The following is an 18,762-nucleotide window of genomic DNA, read 5'->3' as shown; positions in this document are numbered from 1 at the left end:
CTTGTTCAGTATAAAGTTATTTCCAGCTTGTTAGGCACAAAAGTTTCAAGGCGAAGGGCACAATATATTAAAAACACCTATGCTGTACATAATCTCATGTTGTTTTATCTGTGGAGAAGCTAACAGGTCATTGGTGGTGCACAGAGAACTGCTTAACCAAGTGACACAAGAATTATGGCTAAGTTTACTTCATTCAAACCTGAGCGATGCTTCCACTTCAGAATTGAGACAGTATAATCATTGTGTGAATCCAGCTCCCCTAAGCTAGATGTATCCTCCCAAACTTGTCTTTGCAAGCCCACCATCCCTCTACAGTCAGTGCAGACAAGCTGCCACCTGGAAGTGCTTTCAGCTCTCCAGCAGTTACAGGGTGCCCTGGCCCTCTGTAACCAATGTACCAGTGACTAACAGGAAGAAAACTTGAGACTGCACTAAGAAAGAAATGAGAAACTATGCCCACACTGCATCTCACGCACAGTCATGTGCAGGTGCTCCCATTGAGATCACCTGTGTTTAAAAGCTGCCTTCAGTGCTATCAGGTTGGGGCATCAGAGTAGCAAATGCCCCACGAATTACCTCCTTGTGGAGTTCATTCCAGTGAACAGCAGGTAAGCAGCGTACCACTCAGCCTAAAATACTCAATGTTCTTCTAACTTTCTGTATTAAATACAGAAATACAGAAATACAGAAAGTTCCCTTGAATTCTACACATTAATAATCTATCACACTTGAGTCTTCCAAAGGGGAAGAAAGGAAGAGAGCTAAAAACGTCAACTGAATGCACTGATAATCCCTGAAATGAGAAATCCTCTTAGACACAAGACTGAGGCAGAAAACACAGAAATGGAGTGTGAGCTGGGTCTGAACAGAGGGACTCCATAGCCAGAGCCAATGGAATGTGACAGAAACAGACAGACAGCGGAGCAGTGCCTGAAGCCATGCCACTCAGTGCTTCCCCTTGGCATGCCAAGTGGGAGCAGGGCTCCCTGCAGACCCCCCGACCCAGCATCACACCAGCACGCGAGGCCCCTCTCCTCAGACACGCTGCAAACCAGCAGCCTCACTGCCCCCAGTTCAAAGAGGCTGGGATTTCTGTCTGTGTCAAAGGTTAAATGCACGAGATTAATTCTCCCAGTACGTAGCTCACTTTTAAGTGAAGTTATTCGTGCCATTAAGAAACAGCACAGAGAAACAGAACTGCACACAGGTTGTTCCTTAATGTAACAGAAGTATGGAATCCCCATGACTCTAAAATCATTAAATACTCCAAGCAATCCTACTACTCTTTGAAGCTGTCAAATAACCAGCACAACCTCTGAGTCCAGCAAGGACAAGTCAGCTGCAGAAGGACACTTCAGACGAGTTCTCCTGGTTAAATATTCAGGTGCTTCTGCTGCCTTTGGGGGACAACATGTTCTGTGGGCTCCCTTTAAAGAAAACAGCTTTTTCAGCAGTTATAACATCTCATAATCCGTCCTTGCATTTTGTCAGAATCACATTTTTTGTCTGACATGATTGTCACTAATAATAGTTTTTAGTTAACCAGAATTATTTTAACAGCAAAGTGTTCCCCTGAAGTGACTCATCGTAGGAGCAGGAACAGCTTTTATAGCAAGTATATTATTATCAGAATGTAGGAAGATTTTTTTCCTGGCCAGTTTTTCAACAAGATACTTAAATCACTTCCTAAATTCCAGCTTTGGAGTCCTGCAGTGTACCAGAAAACTGCTCCTGCTTAAAAGCGGGGATGAGCTTTGCTGAATCGCTATTTAAGTGACCAAGAAACTCGAAACTACAAACTTCCTCTCTGCAGATGGTACCTGTGTACCTTCTTGGGCAGGGACAGCCCAGCTCCCCAGTTCCACATAAAGCCCAGATGTGCTGCCTGTTTCTGGGATGACTTTCCAGGCTGGATGGGGCTGTGAGCAACGTGGTCTAGAGGGAGGTGTCCCTGCCTGCAGAAGGGGGCTGGAAACAGGTGATCTTAAAGGTCCTTCCCAACACAAGGCATTCTAGGATTCGGTTGAGCTTAAAAAGATCATACAACTCCAAAGCAAACTGAAAATGTCTTAGATGGCCCCAAATCGTGGAGTCTGGCATTACCTTCAGCTTCTACAGACAGAATTATTTGTAGGGTGGGAAAAAAACAACAACAAAAACACACCTAATAATGAATGTGAACTACACAGACTTGAACCTTAAACTGTTTTTATTCTAAGGACTAAAAGAAGAGCTGCTCCTCCAGTGCACAGAAAGCACATGCAACCAACACATTACCTACCATGTGCCTTCAAACACCTCACAGAGTTAAGGCAGAAGACCTACTGCTTCCTAACAATGATAAGGCTATGTTGTACAAAAGACCAATTAGATAAAAAAGAGGCTATAGTGCTCTCTTGGAGGACATCCAAGTTATGAATTTGAGTTGAATTTTCATATGGAGGTAGATGTGTGCAACTGCTGCTGCTATGAAACAACATAAAACTTAGGAATAGATCTGGGATAGAATCATAGAATCCCCAAGGTTGGGAAAGACCTACAAGATCATCCAGTCCAACTGTCCACCTACCACCAATAGTTCTCATTAAATCACGTCTCCCAGCACAACACCTAAACGTTCCCTGAATGACATCGGGTCAGTCCATGATCTAACACACAGCTAATTGTTCTAATACCATTAGCTTTCTCATTCTATTTTACCACATTACTCCAGACAGTAGAGAATTAGATAGCAAATCCTACAGGAAAAACAAAAGAGTCGATTGAAAAAAGGAGTTCCTTTTAGATGTGGGCTAAATCTCTCCTCTACTCAGACACTGGGAGGCACTGGGCAGACAGACAGACCCAGCAACTTTACTCACAGCCATGAGTGGGCCACCCAGAATGCCCCATCCCACTGCCACAGAGCCCCATTGCCCACCGTGCTGCAGCTCCCTTGAGGCAGAACTGGTACAAAGCAAGTGGAAATGGGACACTCTGACATGGGAATATCTCACATTTCCTTCACCAGACAGAGTACGAGACACCGACTCTTGTCCCTCAAGAGCTGCATTAGGATTTCCAGTGAGATGGTTTTGAGAGCTTTTGGAGACCCAGAAGGTGCCATACAATCTCATAGGATGGGATCATAAGAAGTCTTTTTGCCTGAGCAGAGCAGTGATGACAGATGATTTCTCCCTCTCAAACATGGCTGGAAGTTCCTCAGCGCAGACATGTGTGATGAATTCAGCTTGCATTTTAACTCTGCCGTTCACTTTTACTTTAAATCAACAAGGCACCCACGTGCTGAACTCTGCAAGGATATTGCTGCAAGTCTCTTCATCTCCAGGTGACTAACTGGCCCATCACTCACACTGCCTTCTCACTTTATGAAGTTAATACAGGCAGCGTTTCCCAACACAGCTATTAGCATCAACAGCTGCTGCCAGCCAGCAGAATGAAACACGGCCCTTAAGAAGATTTATAAATTGCCCATTGAAGTTCATCTGGTTTCCATGCTAACGCAGCAGGTAAGACCACGGATTGGCTTCTCCCTGTCCACATGGTCCCTACCTGCTGGTACCAACCTGTGTGTGGATAACAGGGCAGCTGCCAGCAGGGAGTGAAATCACACAGTAATGACTATAAATCGCTGCCTGCTATTACCCTTGAGTAACACTATCACTTAACATAGCATTAAACTGTTACTGTGTAGTTTCTATCAAGGAATGTGAAAGAGGGTGATAAATTCCTTCACTACTTCATTCCTCACCACTCCCTGAACAGCTGGGAGAAGTGCTACCAAACAGAAAAGCCCCAGCAAGGTGCAGAGGGATGAAGTGATGTATCCTGGGTGATGTGGGAGCCATGGTTGTAGGATGCAGATCCTTTCACCCACAAAGTGTCACCATTACAGGGCAGGAGTCCTCTCTGAGCAGTCGGTGTGCTCTTGCAGAGTTCATGATGCCCTCATGTGTGTGCTCTATACTTTCTATTACAGGGCCACAATTTTCACCTGAAGCCTCTGCCCAAGGCTAAGATAGAAGCACCTTTCTTGTAGACCTTGCACCAGCTCTCCAGGGAGCCAACGCGACGAGCCAGCCCATCAATTTACACCAGTCACAAAACGTGTGATTTAAACTGTCAAATGTGCCATGGAAAAAAAAAATCTGAGAAGATACAACGATATTTTCTCAAGGTAATGCCGCTGGGTGAAATGGGGCCTTTCCTTTTCCAACAACTGTCCATGCTGATTTTCCCATCACCACTAGGACCTGAGGAGACTATCAGCTCGCTATTACCTGCCTCATGCAGACTCACTCCAGGGTGTGTGGAGCATTGGGCCTGAAGCCTGCCCTGGGGGAACCCTGGCTCTGAGGGCAGGGAGGCACTGGGCACTTTGAACAATAAAGTGTGAGGAAGGAGAACACCAGTGGTGCTATGAGTAGGGCTGGGCTGGGACACGCTGAGCTCAGCACAGTCAGTACACAGAGATACTAAGATTCCAGTGGCTAGAAGTAAACTTAAGAAGTGCTAGGGATAGCACCTCATAATAATTAACTGTAATAGCGAGTGGCCTGAAAGACATCCAAGGGCTCACACTGCTACTAGGGCTCAGCAGCGAGGCACTGTGCTGTGCTGCATTGACACTAACCATCCAGGCACTCCTCTGTCTCATCTTCCTCCTTTCACTCCAGGATGCAACAGGCAGGGAAGAGAGGCACCAGACACCACAGAAGGACACAAACAATGCCCAGGCGTCTGGCACAGCTGAGGGCTGCCAAAGGTCCAGCACTATGACTGTACATCCTCCTTGCTGAGGGCATGTCTGAACATACAAATGAAATGCTGCAGGGGATGGTAACAGTAATAAAATGATTCCTGTCACTACTGTTTTTCAAAACAAGGGGAGATTTTCAGATTAAATGAGCTGTGCTCACACTTACAGCAGTTTATTTGTTTTCTACTTGCTGTCTTGCTTTTCTTTTGCTTATATGTGCTTACAGTCCCTTCAGAAAGAAAAAAGTAACTGCAGTCTAAGCTACTCATTTCAAACACTGTCAAAGAATAGGATGTTGAAAGGAAGTTGAGTTTTTGGGCACAGTGAGTACTCTGAATTTGCACTCCTGGAGCCGACAGATATAGCAGGAGCTAAAATGCTTCAAGGAGGATTCTAATGCAGGGTGTTCTCACTGGATACGTAGAGTGAACTGTTTAAGTACCACTTTTACATTTAACACTGAAATGTTTCAAGTGATGTAACAGATCTAAGTGACAGATACTGGGTGACTTCTGTCAAACTGATCAAAGCATACAGAAGCTGCAGAGCTAAGCACAAAAAAAACCCTGGAACCAGGGAGGAGTGAAAAGCTCAGTCTGGGAGGTGGGATAACATGAAAGTATGTAAAATATTTTGCATCTCAACAAGAAAACAAGCACATAGCCATGTGTATAAATAAGAGAGACCATCTCAGCCTGTAGGCCCACCACCAGACTGTGTATTTGTTGGGTACAGTGGATGTGCACAACATGGGACTCAGAGGACAACTCTTTTTGCACTCAGGAGTCCCTCATGCACATTTTGAAGTATTAACTCCTACTCACGGAGTGGGCTAGAAGACCTAGAAAGTGCTGATGCAGCAACTGAAGACTAGAAAGGGGACTTCACAGGCCTGCCGTGCTCTGCCCACAGGCAAAACCTGCCTCCACACTGGTAACTAGTCCTTATTCCATCTCCTTATACTTTTAGATTATTTCACAAGACCACTGACAATCTTGCTTGTGTGCCTAGTCTTCAGGGATACAAATTTTGGCTTTAGAGTTGTTTTGTTAACTGCCACATATATTTATGGCACCATATAAATAATACATCACCCAGGGGCTGTAACAGCACAGTCATTCAGGCTTTTTATGAAACAGCGAAGAGTAATATCAGAGAGTCAGCACAGTCAGGCATCAAGCATATAAAAATAACTGTTATCTAAACCTGAGCTGCAGTGCATAAGTAAAACTCCACCTGTAACTTAGCAGCACAAGGTGGCACTGAAAATCAGTGGCAAGCTCTCAAAGGACTCTGTTGGTTACAGCAGGAGAAAGAATCAGGCCTGTGGTGCACTGCTCTGCTCAAGCACTGCCCGTGCTTCCTCCCCACATCAGGGCAGTGATACCACACCTGCACTCACACCATACCTGCACTATGACGGCTCTCTGCAGTGCAGGGGTGCAGGGGCTGGAGCTGCTGCCAGAGCCCACCCTCGCTGGTGGCATGGCGTCGTGCCCCAGCACTGCGGGCCACTGCAGGGCAGGCTGGATGCCATCACTCCTCTTTCTTCTGCCCTCAGCCTGCAAAGGAGAAAAGAAGAGTGTGTTGTGCACTCAGCTTCATGGCCTGGATGCTCTCCAACAGCAGCAGAACCGCACTGACTCTGAAGGACCTCCCTGCTGAGGAGAGGTCAGCCCTGGCACAATGCAAACCAGCACTGCTCCTCCATTTGCAACTCTATTTTTCTCATTAAGTTTCCAAACCACAGAAGGACAAGAGCAATCTGCTTTACTCTAAGCCATTCTGCTTGCTGCAGGCTAGGATTTAAGCTGGGAGGAACCATCTCTCTGTATTTATTCACCTTTGACAGCACACAACCTGTTTTACTGTGTATTTATTGCCCTCTTCTACAACACTGTCTTTACTGCGAGCAGCTTTCTGTGTTGAAACAGGTAAATGCTCTATTGTTTGGTGTGTTAACTGCCCTATGGAAGAGACTGAGAGACACCATCCAGGTCTGATGCAAAGAAAGGAAAGGTTCTTCTATGTCCTGAGGGCACTGCTTATTACACAATCTCCATCCGTGGTTTTGACCCTGCTGCTCTTCCCAGTTTCATTCAACATGACTCACTCCCATCCTCTAGTATAAATCTTTAGTACATTCTCTGATTTAGCAGCCTAGAAACAGTTCTACTCTACTAGCAAGAGATTAATGCCATCTTGTACCCAGCTGCCTCTGTCTGGGTGGATGTTCTTAATGGTGTCTCTCACTCCATCTGGATGTTTGTGCTTACATCAGGAGGGTAAGCATATTCTGAATCCAGAATAGGAACCTGCTGAGAAGGTGGAAAATGATTCCCCTCAGTCTCACAGATCTTAACTGGGGGCAGAGAAAGGTATTAGACAAGCAAGCACAGCCAAATATTGTGAAATTCTAGCTCTGGTGAACTGAGAAATTACGTTACTCTCAAGGCCAGATTTTCATTACCTGTAACTCCTAACAATGAAAGGCCAATTTTAGCAAGAAGAAGAAAATAAGTGTAAAAATTAGAATTGTTTCACTAAAGTAGAAATAATAATTTAACTGCCACTTCTGCTCTCAACAAGTATTTGCATGCAGCATATTATGATCCAGATACAAACTCAAGCAGCCAACACTCTGTGCCCCCAGTACAGGCACCGAGGCACTAAATCTGATGTTCCAGCACCAAGCCTGAGTTCAGAGTCCTTTCCTCAGCTCCTCAGCTGCAGTGCCACTGAGAACAGATGCAGCACAGGGAGTGAGCTCAAGGAAACCTGCCCCAACCTGCTGCCACACAACGAGCGAGATGGCAAAGATGAGAAGCTTGCAAGAAAAGGCTCTGTGGCCCCAAACATTAAACTCTAGGTTCTGGAAGGCTACAGGGTATTTTCTGATGGTTTTTAATGCTTCAACTCAACAGTAATTCTGGCGATTGTTAGTTTCCTGGACTAGTCACTGAGAACTAAAAACTATGGCAAAAAGAGGACTCACTCTGGAGTATGTTGTATTTAACCCTCCACAGAGCTCTCCCAGTTCAGGAACTGCCATATTTTTTGCTAATAACTGCTAAAGACCAATATCAACTTGAACAAATTCAATGGATCATTACTGTTTAAAACAGACAAAACTTCAAAGCATTTCTGACTCATAAATAGTTATGTCTGCTAACATCATTATGAAGTATCAAGCTTCAACAACAACAAAATGCAGCCTTGTTGCACTAATTAAGATTTTGATGGAAGGATCTGCATCTTCCAATAAGTTTTGAGATTAATTAGTATTGTAAGAGAATTTGTCCTCAAAACCAGAGTATATAATGGTACTGTTGTCATCAACAGCAGTATCATGCTGCAAACACGAAGGGCAAATCTGTGGACACAATCTCCCTTCTGCTTTCCTACTGTTTAGTGTGCCTAACTCACCTGCTGCTGGTAATATTTTCTTTCACCATTCCATTAAAAGTTAACAGTGAACACATACACTAAATTCCAGAGTACCTTTTATTCTGCTACAAAGGGGTCATTTAGAAAATGCATGGCAAAACTAGAGAAGAGTGAGGTGACATTTTACAGTTCTTTTGACTTCTAGCTACAGTGAAATAGAAAAGAAAGTTAAATAAACTAAACAGAGTTGCATTTTCTTCCCACCCACCAAAACCTAGAAAGGGCAAAGCATTTCAGAGACTCAGATGATATATATTAAGTGAAAGCAGTTTACTGCTCCACCCACACCCAACTTTCTCTCCAGCCAGAATCACATCCCACCCTCTGTCACCAAATAAATAGTGATTTCCAAAGAGCCCATTCAGATTTCAGTAATTATTTGTTTAATCAGTTATTGAAATAAAGCCTTCAGATCTCAGCCATTTTTTTATCAGAATTCAAACAGAATTAGATGTTGTCTTGTTTTCACAAACTGCTGCTCTAACAAGGGACTTCTTTCGTTGTCTTGATTTCACATTGCTGCTCAGCTGTTTGCATACTCTATCCAGTTACTGAAATTCATCATTTCAATAACCCTACCAAAAAGAGTTTCATTTAACTGCTTATCATCATAGAAGATTTCACCTCAGGGAGCCAGCTGCAGCATGAGCACATAGACAGAGGTGACACCAAAGAGGGCACCTGCTTAAAAACCACAGCTAGAAGTTAATAAGCAGTGCTCTGCATTCCTTCTATGAGCTTATGCATGTGCTTTGTTTATTGGGTATTTATGCTTTGTTGCCACCCCTGAGGAGGGTTGTGCAAGCCGCTGAGACTTCTGACACTGACCAAGTCAAGCTCTTTGTTCTAGTACTGTGAAACCACACCAGCTATAGAAGACAAGCTCATATACCTGTGAAAAATAAGTGCCAGGAATGGTGAGATAACACACATGAAATGGACTTGTAGCTTTTAAGTACAACAAGTTGTACTGCAGAATATTTCAGTGTTAACGAAGGATTGAAATGGACAGGAATTCTCACTGAGGACTGTACATGGTTACCCCTTATCCATCAAATCTAATCTACCTAAAATCTGAGGAGATAAAGAAGATGAAAAGTCATCACAATCTGACATCAGGGACACAGAGACATGTGCTTGGGAGGCACAACACTATTCTATGTCTGGGTCAGTTTTGTGAACCCTAAAGTCAAAGACATCTGTTAAAATCTCAGATGACACTGTCTTAATTCTCTTCAGGAGACAAGAGAATGACAGTTAGCTGACCAGAGGGATTGTGATTCCCAGCTCACCACAGCCAAACACTTCTTTCACCTCGAGAAGCGATAGAGACTAATGATTCCTTTTCCTTATTCTCTATACTAATGGAGACCAAAGGCTCTACTGTAGCCTAAGCATGTAGAAAGGCACAGGTCAAGCTGTACATTTAAAGATCAGGCTGTACTCTAACATCATCAAAGCACAATAATCTGTAACAGCACCAAAACATTACACTGGCTGAGCTGGTACCTCTTTGGTTGCGTTGCTGGATGGAGGATGTGCCGCTGAGTTTGAGCTCTTGGAAGGCTCCTTCTTCTTCTGCTTGTGGTCATGCTGGAGAGACAGCAGCTGTGTCTGATCTTTGGGGAGAGTTCGATGCCCCCTCTTGTTGTGCTGCATGTCTTCCACGTTTTTCTGAAAGCAGAGTGATGAGAGTTAGAGAGAACGATGCCTCGGAAGGCAACTGAGGTGAGTGCTGGAAATACTGGCTTTTCAAAAGAGCAAAGTGAGCACAAGTGCAGCAAGACTGACAGAAAAGCCACAGCACTGAGGAAAAGAATGCAAAAAATGACTCTAAATGCTCAAAGTTTGGCTTTTTGAACAGTGCAATGGAAAAGTGCATTTTTAACTTTTACTTTTCCTAGAAACAGAGGGCTTTAATTAAACACTCCTTGAGTGTTCCTACTTGATTGTGAATCAGTTCATCTGCTGCAACTTTAGGATAACATTGCAGCCGAGGTGCCAGACTTGACAATGAGACTTCAGCATTGAAGTAACCTCCATTTCATTTTTACAGTGTGAGTAAGAAACTGTCCTTTGTACAACACAAAGCGAAACTGGAGACTCTGGAGATTGCTGAGCTTATGCTGGAAACTTTCAGGGCAAAGGTACCTTAAATCAGACTAAAGTGACTGAAGACAACTTCAGCAAGGAGGAACAGCGACAGAAGTGCCACCCTCAAGGGAGAGAAGTGTCACTGCAGTAGCTCAAGGGAGTGACTCAGTAAATAATTTGCATGTCACATCCAGAGAAGGTTGTATTTGAGAACAAGAGGCAGTAAATGCATTAAAAAGTCACTCTGGTCTGTGACTCAGAGGATGGCAACAACCCCAAAGGAACTGAGAAAGACATCTATAGGAACAGGGAGCTGCAAATTGCTGCCAGTGAACCCTTTCATACCTGCTTCTTTTCTGATTTCCTCTGCCCATCTGCTACGAACCGTTCATCATCTTCCACGGCCCTTTTGTCTTCCTTACACCTCTCCTCTTTCCTCTGAACATCCTTAGCCTCTAGCCACCTCTGCTCACACTCCTGCTGCCTTCGGAGCTCTTGCTCTCGCCTCTGATGCTGGAAGAGAGCCAGGGAATAACACTGCTTATTTTGTTCTCCTTTTGTACCCACCAATTATTTATGCCAGTAGTCATTAATCACAAGGCTCATTTCCTGAGGTGCAGGCAGTAATAGGGGATACCTGATCACAGCACCGCAGGAGCAGCCAGCCACAAACTGCCACAACAATAACTATCAAATTTGAAATGAACCCTTTGCCCTTTCGGCAGCTGAGAGCTGATTTGCTGTTCATTTAGGCAGGTATGTGAACCTTCTGTTGTGGTTGGCAGTTAATTGTTCTGTCATTTTGAGAAGGAAGGGTTCTCCCAGGGTCCCCCAGTTTTGCTGGAACTGCATCATGCTTCACAAATGCCATTTGGGAGTGCTTGCACGATGCTGGAATTTCATCAGATGATCCTGAGAAGAGACCCGTTGGTGATACAGCAATGCCTGCAACACCATGATGTGTAAGACAGCTGAAAAGGCAGCTTATCTTTAACATCTTAAAAAGAAGCAGGGCCAGAACTCTGGATCAGGAAGAGAGACTTAGAATGGACAATGCACGAGAGAAAGAAACCAGGACCTCTCACCCCATCTGCCTGAGCTGCCACAGCCAACCTCAAGAGAAATGTCCTGCATCTGCAGCTCCCAAAGCTCAGGGCAGGTTATCAGCAGAAAAAGAACACAGCCCTTTTAAAATCACTTAAACCACTGTGTTCAAAAGTGATACGTGTCTCCCAACACTGAAGACTGCACGACAGGTTGCGCTGACAATTTACCACAGCCTTCCTGACTTTCATAGCCCACTCTCTACATGCACATTTTTTATTTGCGAGGGGATGTGGAATAACAACACGAGCCAGTCCCTACATCCTCCAGCCTCCTCCTCTGCTCTTTCTGCTGCTCGATGCGTTTCTGCCGCTCTGTCAGCAGCTGCTTCTTGTATTTCTCCTGGTCCTTCAGCTGCTGCTGCTGGCGCTGAGGGTCAGAACGGTTTTTGTTCTCCTGCTGCAGCCTCAGAAACTCACGACGGAGAGTGGACTCCCCAGGGAGATTAACTATGGAGCTGAAACAAAATACAAGTTTCTATATGACTAAACATAGCATTAAAGGCTCTGCTTGTTGTCCTGTGTTAGCAGGACATGAAAACGTGAAAACGTTTTGATAAATCTCTGCCACATTGACTATGCATCTGCATTTACTGTGCTACAATGCAGCCTGAAGCTGATTACTGGCTCCTACATTTGAGGCTTTCCCCTCTCATGCTGGGGAATGAAGCTCGTTACGCACAGTATTTATATTCAATAGATATAAAACAGTTAAAGCTAACAGAGGGGATATAGTAGATAAGGGATTCAGAGTAAGGTAAGAAAGCAAATCTGTGTGAGGAGAGCAGTCTGCAATGAGAACAGCTTGGCCAGTCAAATTTTATATTCTAGTCATAAAATTAACCTTGGTTCTCCTTCATCTTCATTCAGCTCATCATCTTCCTCCTCACTTCCACTGTAATCATAGTCCGTTTCTTCTATTAAAAAGAGAGAGAGAGAGAGAGAGACCAATAAATGCCAGCGGAGGACAGTGTTATTTAAGATGTTATCTTGAACTTGGCTTCTGAGCACTAAAACTGAACTACATGCAGCTCATCAGGAATTTAAAAGCCTCACGTTGCACTAAGAGGCTGAGTGGATGCAGCACAAGATATTCAGGTATGCAACACAAAGCCCACTTCAGACCACGGGTCAGAGGGCCCCTTTATGTATTTTCACGTTTTCCCTTCACTAGCTACATTGGTTTTGCAAAACTAACTTGTTTTTACAATCTGCAGCATAATAAGCAAAGCCCTCTGTGATAGCCAACCCTCCCACCAACATGAGCTGCTGGGTTATTTCATGTATAGATTTAGATATGGTATAAAAGACTTATTCTGACCTTTTCTGCTGTTGCATGACTTCAGCGTAACTAAACAGAGGCCTTTAGTAAATCTGTGTATCTTTTAGTACTGAAATGAATAATTTTAATGGCGATAATCAAGCAACATTAGTTTTAACACTGCAGTTCAGGAGAAGGTGACCCACATTTTTCAAGTTCTCTTCAAGAGTACCATGGAGGTAGCTCAGAAGGGAAGACTTCAAATTAGCATGCAATACAGCTAAAATACAGAGCAGGACCAAACTGGGACTTACTAAACTTTTTCTGGCATCAGTGTTTTGAAGTGTATGGTCTGGTAGTTTCACATTGTTATTTCAGGGGAATTTTATTAAAACCAGCACTTTCCAGGTCCAACTGTAACTACCTATCAACACGTGACTGTTATCACCACATCTTTTACTCGTTCAAGTGCATTTGTGAAAACCTTTTAACTGGTTGTCTTTCCATCTGAAAGATGAGATCCACGCCTTAAAGAGGGGACAGAATTTACAGTGACAATCTGGTGGCCTTCTACAACGGAGTGACAGTAGGCGTGGACAAAGGAAGGGCAACTGATGTAGTCTGTCTGGGCATGCACTTCTGACATGGTCCTGCACCACATCCTTACCTCAAAATTGGAGAGATATGGATTTGAAGGCTGGACTATTTAGGGGGATAAAGAATTGGTTGTATGGTTACTGCCAGAGAGCTGTGGCCCATGGCTCTATGTCCAGGTGGAGGCTGGTGATAAGCAGTGTCCCCCAGGGTTCCCTCCTGGGACTGGTGCTCTCCAGCATTTTAATCAACAACATAGTGGGATCAAGTGCACCCTCAGCAAGTTTGCTGATGACACAAGCTGAGCAGTGCAGTTGAAACTACTGAAGGAAAGAGTCATCCAGAGGGACACAGACAGGCCCTAAAGTGGGCCCGTGAAAACCTAACTATGTTCAACAAGGCCAAAAGCAAGGTGTTACACTTAGGTTGGTGCAAACCCAGACACGTATACAGACTGTGAGAAGAACTCCATGAGAGCAGCACTGTGGTGAAGGACGTGAGGAAAGAACTGGACACGAGCCATCAGTGTGTGCTCACAGCCCAGAAGGCCAAAAGTGTCCTGGGCTGCATCAGCAGAGGGCTGGCAGTGGGCAGGGAAGGGATTGTTCCCCTCTGCTCTGCTCTCATGAGGTCCCATCTGGAGAACTGTGCCCAGGCCTGGGGTCCTCAGCACAAGAAGGATGTGGGGCTGTTGGAGTGGGTCCAGATGAGGCCACAAACATGCTCAGAGGGCTGGAGCATCTCTGCTTTGAAAAAAGGCTGAGGGAGCTGAGCTGAACAACTGCCTGGAGAAAAGAGAGCTTCAGGAAGGCCTCACTGTAGCCTTCCAGTACACGAAGGGAGCTTACAAGGGAAACTGACTTTTTACCTGGTTTCACAAGAACAAGGGGAAACGGCTTTAAACTAAAAAAGGAGAAATTTAGGTTATATATTAGGAAGAAAAGCTTTACTCATGGTGATGAGGTGCTAGAAGAGGTTGCTCAAAGAAGCTGTGGATGCCCCATTCCTGGATAGATCCCTGAGCAGATTAAACTAGTGAGTTTGGAACTGAATAATCTGTAAGGTCCCTTCCAATCCTAGGCCCTCTATGACTACTGGAGTCAGTAAATTTGCACTGCAACAGCGATTTCATTTTAGGCACAAATATTCGTGTTGCCAAATCAATACTTACAAGTTTTAAAGGAATTTATCACCTTTACAGCACTTAGTGAGTTTGCCCTCATAATCACTAACCTTCAGTGCCCCTGCCCTTATAACACACGCAAGAGAAAGAAAGAGAGGTGAGAGTTTAGGGAAAGTCACGGGTCAGCAGGCTACTTGGCCCTCTGTTGCACATCAGTCTATGCACCAACACAAGGACCATTCCCACTCCAACACTGCTTCTTACAGGTTTTGCTCTGAAGGAATCAGCTCAGTTTCTCCCTTCATGCATGTAGTATAAAAGCCAACCAATTATATCCATTCCCATGTGACTGGATCTTGGAAGCCTTTTCAAGGACTCGCTTGTGCACTCCACTACAAAATGCTTCTGCCTCCAAAGAACTCACAAGCTATAATTGATGCACTTGCTGCATCACCATATAAAGCTATCAGGAACCAAGAGATGAACTGAGAGACTAGGAAATGCTCACTGAGTACAGCTGAGGTATTCTATTTAGAAAATAGAGGTCTAAGCATTAGACTCTAGACACATTTGAGTTTGGTGAGGCAGTATCAGTCAACTCTCAAAGACATTAGCACTTACATACCACTGTGGATCAAGGCTGCTGCAGAGATTTGCAAAATGACCTCACTGCTACCAGCAACAAAACCTTCTAGCAGCAGTATTTCCGGTGTATTTACTTTTTAGTCCACCATCAAAAACCAGAAGAGGGCCTACTATTTGCAGTGTCTTTTTTTTATTTATTTTTGCCACGTTACCCTTCTCTCCTTTCTTCTTCCTGGTCCGATCCAGGTGGTCTTTCAGCATGATGCGCACTTGCCGCTCATTTTGCATGTCTCGGATGAAGGAGTGCTTAAGCAAGGTTTCAGTGGACGGACGATGCAAATAATTTTTTACAAGGCAGCTTTCAACAAAATTAAGGAATTTCTTTGACCTTAAAAAGACAGAAAAACAGGGTGAAACACTGAGCCTTCCCAGCTGGTTTGCCAAGCACTACCCCAGAGTGACACAAAGCACTACATCTGCATGGCTTCCTTTTGCACTGGGACTGCAACTGCAGTCACTCATGTCAGCCTTCAGTGACTGCAATGGATGCTGCAGCTTATCCAGAGATCAAAAGAACAGGGTTGGATCCCAAAGTTGAACAACTTCCATACCCATGGCTTACCCCAGCACTACAGACAGTGGAGGAAAAATATCACAGATGATTGCAGGATTTGACAAGATCGCGATTTCTTGGACAAGGGAGCTAAAAATCATCCTAAGCCCAGTGCTGCAGAAATTACACTTAGCACATCTTTTTACCACTTTCTGGACTTCAGCTTTGGGGGTGGGTTCCGCGGGATGAGGAAGAGTGCTCTCATAGGGTGCATGTCACACAGGGCTGCAAAGCAGAGCACAGAGTTAAGTACACATCCCCATGTTCAGCCTCCACCACCCAGGCACACCCAATTGCTTCTCCCACTTCCCACAGCACAGCACCTGCTGCAGGACCTCGCTGTTAGTTGGTGCAGTCCATGCTACAGCCAAGAAATGAAGTCTCAGAGAACAAAGAAAGCTTTCACAACGATGCACTGCTATGCTTTTTAGTATATCAAGGAGTAATTATTCATAAACAGAAGTTAAATTTAGGATTGAGATACATACCTAGTTTAATATGCTTTGTTTATGGTTCAGATAAACAATAAGCTACATTTTCATCAAACTCTTAGCTGTATCATTCATGGCATAAAAGAAAATGTAGGATGAAGAAATGTGATGCAAATTGGAGAGCTCATGAACTGTGTCAGTGGAGCACAGTACAATGGCTCAGCACATATTTCATCTATTCTGCGTTTCGGGAGCAGGAGCACCATTATTAGACAATTTGCAACAGATCCTACCAATGCATTCAGATGCTGATTTCTTTCCAGCTCACTGTACTTCTGCTTAGTATTACTGTTACAGAAATGTAAAACTACAAAGAACTCTGAAAAAAAAGTAAATACCATAATATCTAATACACCCCAGACATTCTGTGTGCAATTACGAACAAGTCCCTGTCTGTCACGAAGATACACTGAAAGTCAGAGGTCTTCCTTCATAAAACAGAGCTACCAAATGACAACTGGTAGGATCTATTTGGAGGCTGATTTCTCATGATATGCAGGTGTTCAGAAGTTACTCTCTTAACAGAAATAGATTTGCAGCATTGCAGAAATAGTAAAAGCAAGGCTGTGGCCTGGTTACGCCTTTACTGCCTTCTATTTCTTTCTTTGCCTGTAGCTGCCTGCCATCATTTCTCACATCTGAGTTGACTTTTTCCTTTGTATTTTCAACAGCTTGTGATATAGTGGGGGTGGCAGTTTAAAGAAGTCTGGTTTCTGGATAGGGGTCCCAGAATCTCATGTAGAACAAGAGGAAAAAAAAATAGCACAACACAATGCAATAGAATATAATCTATTAGATTCCCTGCCCAAAACAGTGATAACATCGATTACAAATGGAATGAGGAGTTAGCATGTGAAGCTACAAAGCCTCTTGCAAGGAAAACCCTGCACAGACCCACACCTCAGGACTAAGTCAGGCTGGAGCACTGTGTCTGAAAGTGCTCCCCAACTCCAGCTGGCCCCAGAGCATTGCTAAAAACCAAGCTGGACAGGAAAACAGCCAAAAGTGTTTTTTAAACACAGCCTACGTGCTCTTGAGCTCAGGCCAGGGTTTAATTTATTTAATCTCCCGTGCTCTCAGCAGTGACCATGTACACCCTCACAGCACATCTGTACTGTGGGTGCAGAGGTGAAACAATCAGTGTTCCGTGGAAACAAAAGACGTACAAGGTCTGTGCATCCACCCTGCAGACACTGGTTTCTGCCTGGTGGCTGTGAGACACTAACCAGAGTAGTGAGGGGACAGCAAGCATCTCCCAGCACACTCCTGCTGTATGGGGTCATGGACTGAAGCAACTATATGAGATATTATTGACCTAAAGCTAGTAAGAAATCAGGAGTGAAATCAAGGAGTGGAAACAGGGACTTAGGAGTGGGGAGAGGAAAGCAAGAGAGCCGAAATGAGAAAAAAACAGAGATTATTTGTAAGGATCCAGCCAGAACCAGAGCTTTGTACATCTGTGCATTAGTCAAGCATGAGTTATTTTAATACAGAACATGTTCACAAAGCATAGAGCCTCCTTCCTGAACCAAACCACTTACGAGGAGCTCCTTCAGCCATTTCAATAGCAGTGATTCCCAAAGACCAGAGGTCACTCTGCAGGAAAAGAAAGATTGTACATTGAAACACACAAGATTTTTTAAGTTTTCCTTTGTTCCCCTGGAATTCTCCTGGATTGAGTCATTTTCGTGCGAGAGTGACATACATTCTGCTCCCTCCCCTTCCCTCCTGAGCTTTTAGGAAAGAAACGTGCTAGTAGCCAGAAGCTTCCTATTCCCCATGCAGTTCTGAATAGCTGATTCATCATTTAAGCAGCCAGCTGTAAAATGCAAACCTTTTGCATTCAGAAAACCCGAAAGAGCTGGAGTCCAGCAGGCACCATTTAACTAATACAGCTTACATCTTTAACCTATCATTACAAGACAGTGAGACAAAACACTGGATGATCTTGGAGGTCTTCTCCCTCCTTGGCGATTTGAAGAACAGTGTCCCATGCTCTGTTCCAGGCCAAAAAAAAAGTCTTTGTGTTCATGCTTCTTTCACAGCCAACACTGCTGAGTTTCTACACTGACAAAACTTAGATTGTAGTCAGGAGTGGAGCTCTGACCTTCTATCCACAGAGTCTCCAGTCACATGTTTTTGGGCACACGGAAGGAGATTCAGACTAGAGTTTCCATTATCAGCTTATCTGAAAATCTGTGCTGATGGGCAGATTTTGATCACAAAAGGTAAATTGGGAACACAACCAATGACTGTAAAAAAAAAAAGTCATAGGCTTCTGCTTGATTAATCACGTACAGTATTTTACTGTTTTTTGGTATCCAGAAGTAGTTAGATGAGAGGCATGTGAGCAAACCCATCTGCACGGTTTATCTAAAATGATCTTTTAAAAGGGTGCAACAGAAGACAAACCTTCAAAGATTAGCAGCTCATATCCAGCCTGGCACTCTGTCTGAATTTGACTTTACCAACAGAGCCTTCTCAATCCAGCTGCTCTGAACTGCTCCATGCAAGCTGGAAACCAGTTTGTGTTACAGTTTGCGGAGACATCTGAGAACATAACTGATGGGACCCTGACTCACTATGAAATAAATGACAGAAAACTATAATAGTCTTCTAGAGGCAGTATTGGGATAATGGGAAAAAGAACCAGGCTGCAAGGAATTTTCAGCTGAAAATGGTAGCAGCATTT

General features: G+C 44.1%; 1 protein-coding gene across 1 annotated transcript in view; it reads right to left on the bottom strand.

The window, feature by feature from the left end:
- NRK (Nik related kinase) overlaps positions 1 to 18,762 on the bottom strand; it is an 87,609-nt gene that overhangs the window by 31,287 nt on the left and 37,560 nt on the right. Inside the window, exons 8-15 of the mRNA XM_065729691.1 lie at positions 17,612 to 17,666; positions 15,726 to 15,804; positions 15,179 to 15,354; positions 12,248 to 12,320; positions 11,666 to 11,861; positions 10,646 to 10,813; positions 9,716 to 9,880; positions 6,169 to 6,321 (exon numbers count right to left, since the gene is read on the bottom strand). Of these exons, the coding sequence (XP_065585763.1) occupies positions 6,169 to 6,321; positions 9,716 to 9,880; positions 10,646 to 10,813; positions 11,666 to 11,861; positions 12,248 to 12,320; positions 15,179 to 15,354; positions 15,726 to 15,804; positions 17,612 to 17,666 (1,065 nt within the window). The remainder of the gene's footprint in view (positions 1 to 6,168; positions 6,322 to 9,715; positions 9,881 to 10,645; positions 10,814 to 11,665; positions 11,862 to 12,247; positions 12,321 to 15,178; positions 15,355 to 15,725; positions 15,805 to 17,611; positions 17,667 to 18,762) is intronic.

This window comes from Cyrtonyx montezumae, unplaced genomic scaffold (genome assembly GCF_038088225.1).
Source record: "Cyrtonyx montezumae isolate F1298 unplaced genomic scaffold, pur_monq_1.0 scaffold_11, whole genome shotgun sequence".
In the NCBI taxonomy this organism is placed as follows: Eukaryota; Metazoa; Chordata; class Aves; order Galliformes; family Odontophoridae; genus Cyrtonyx; species Cyrtonyx montezumae.
This window is presented reverse-complemented; position numbering and strand designations above follow the sequence as displayed.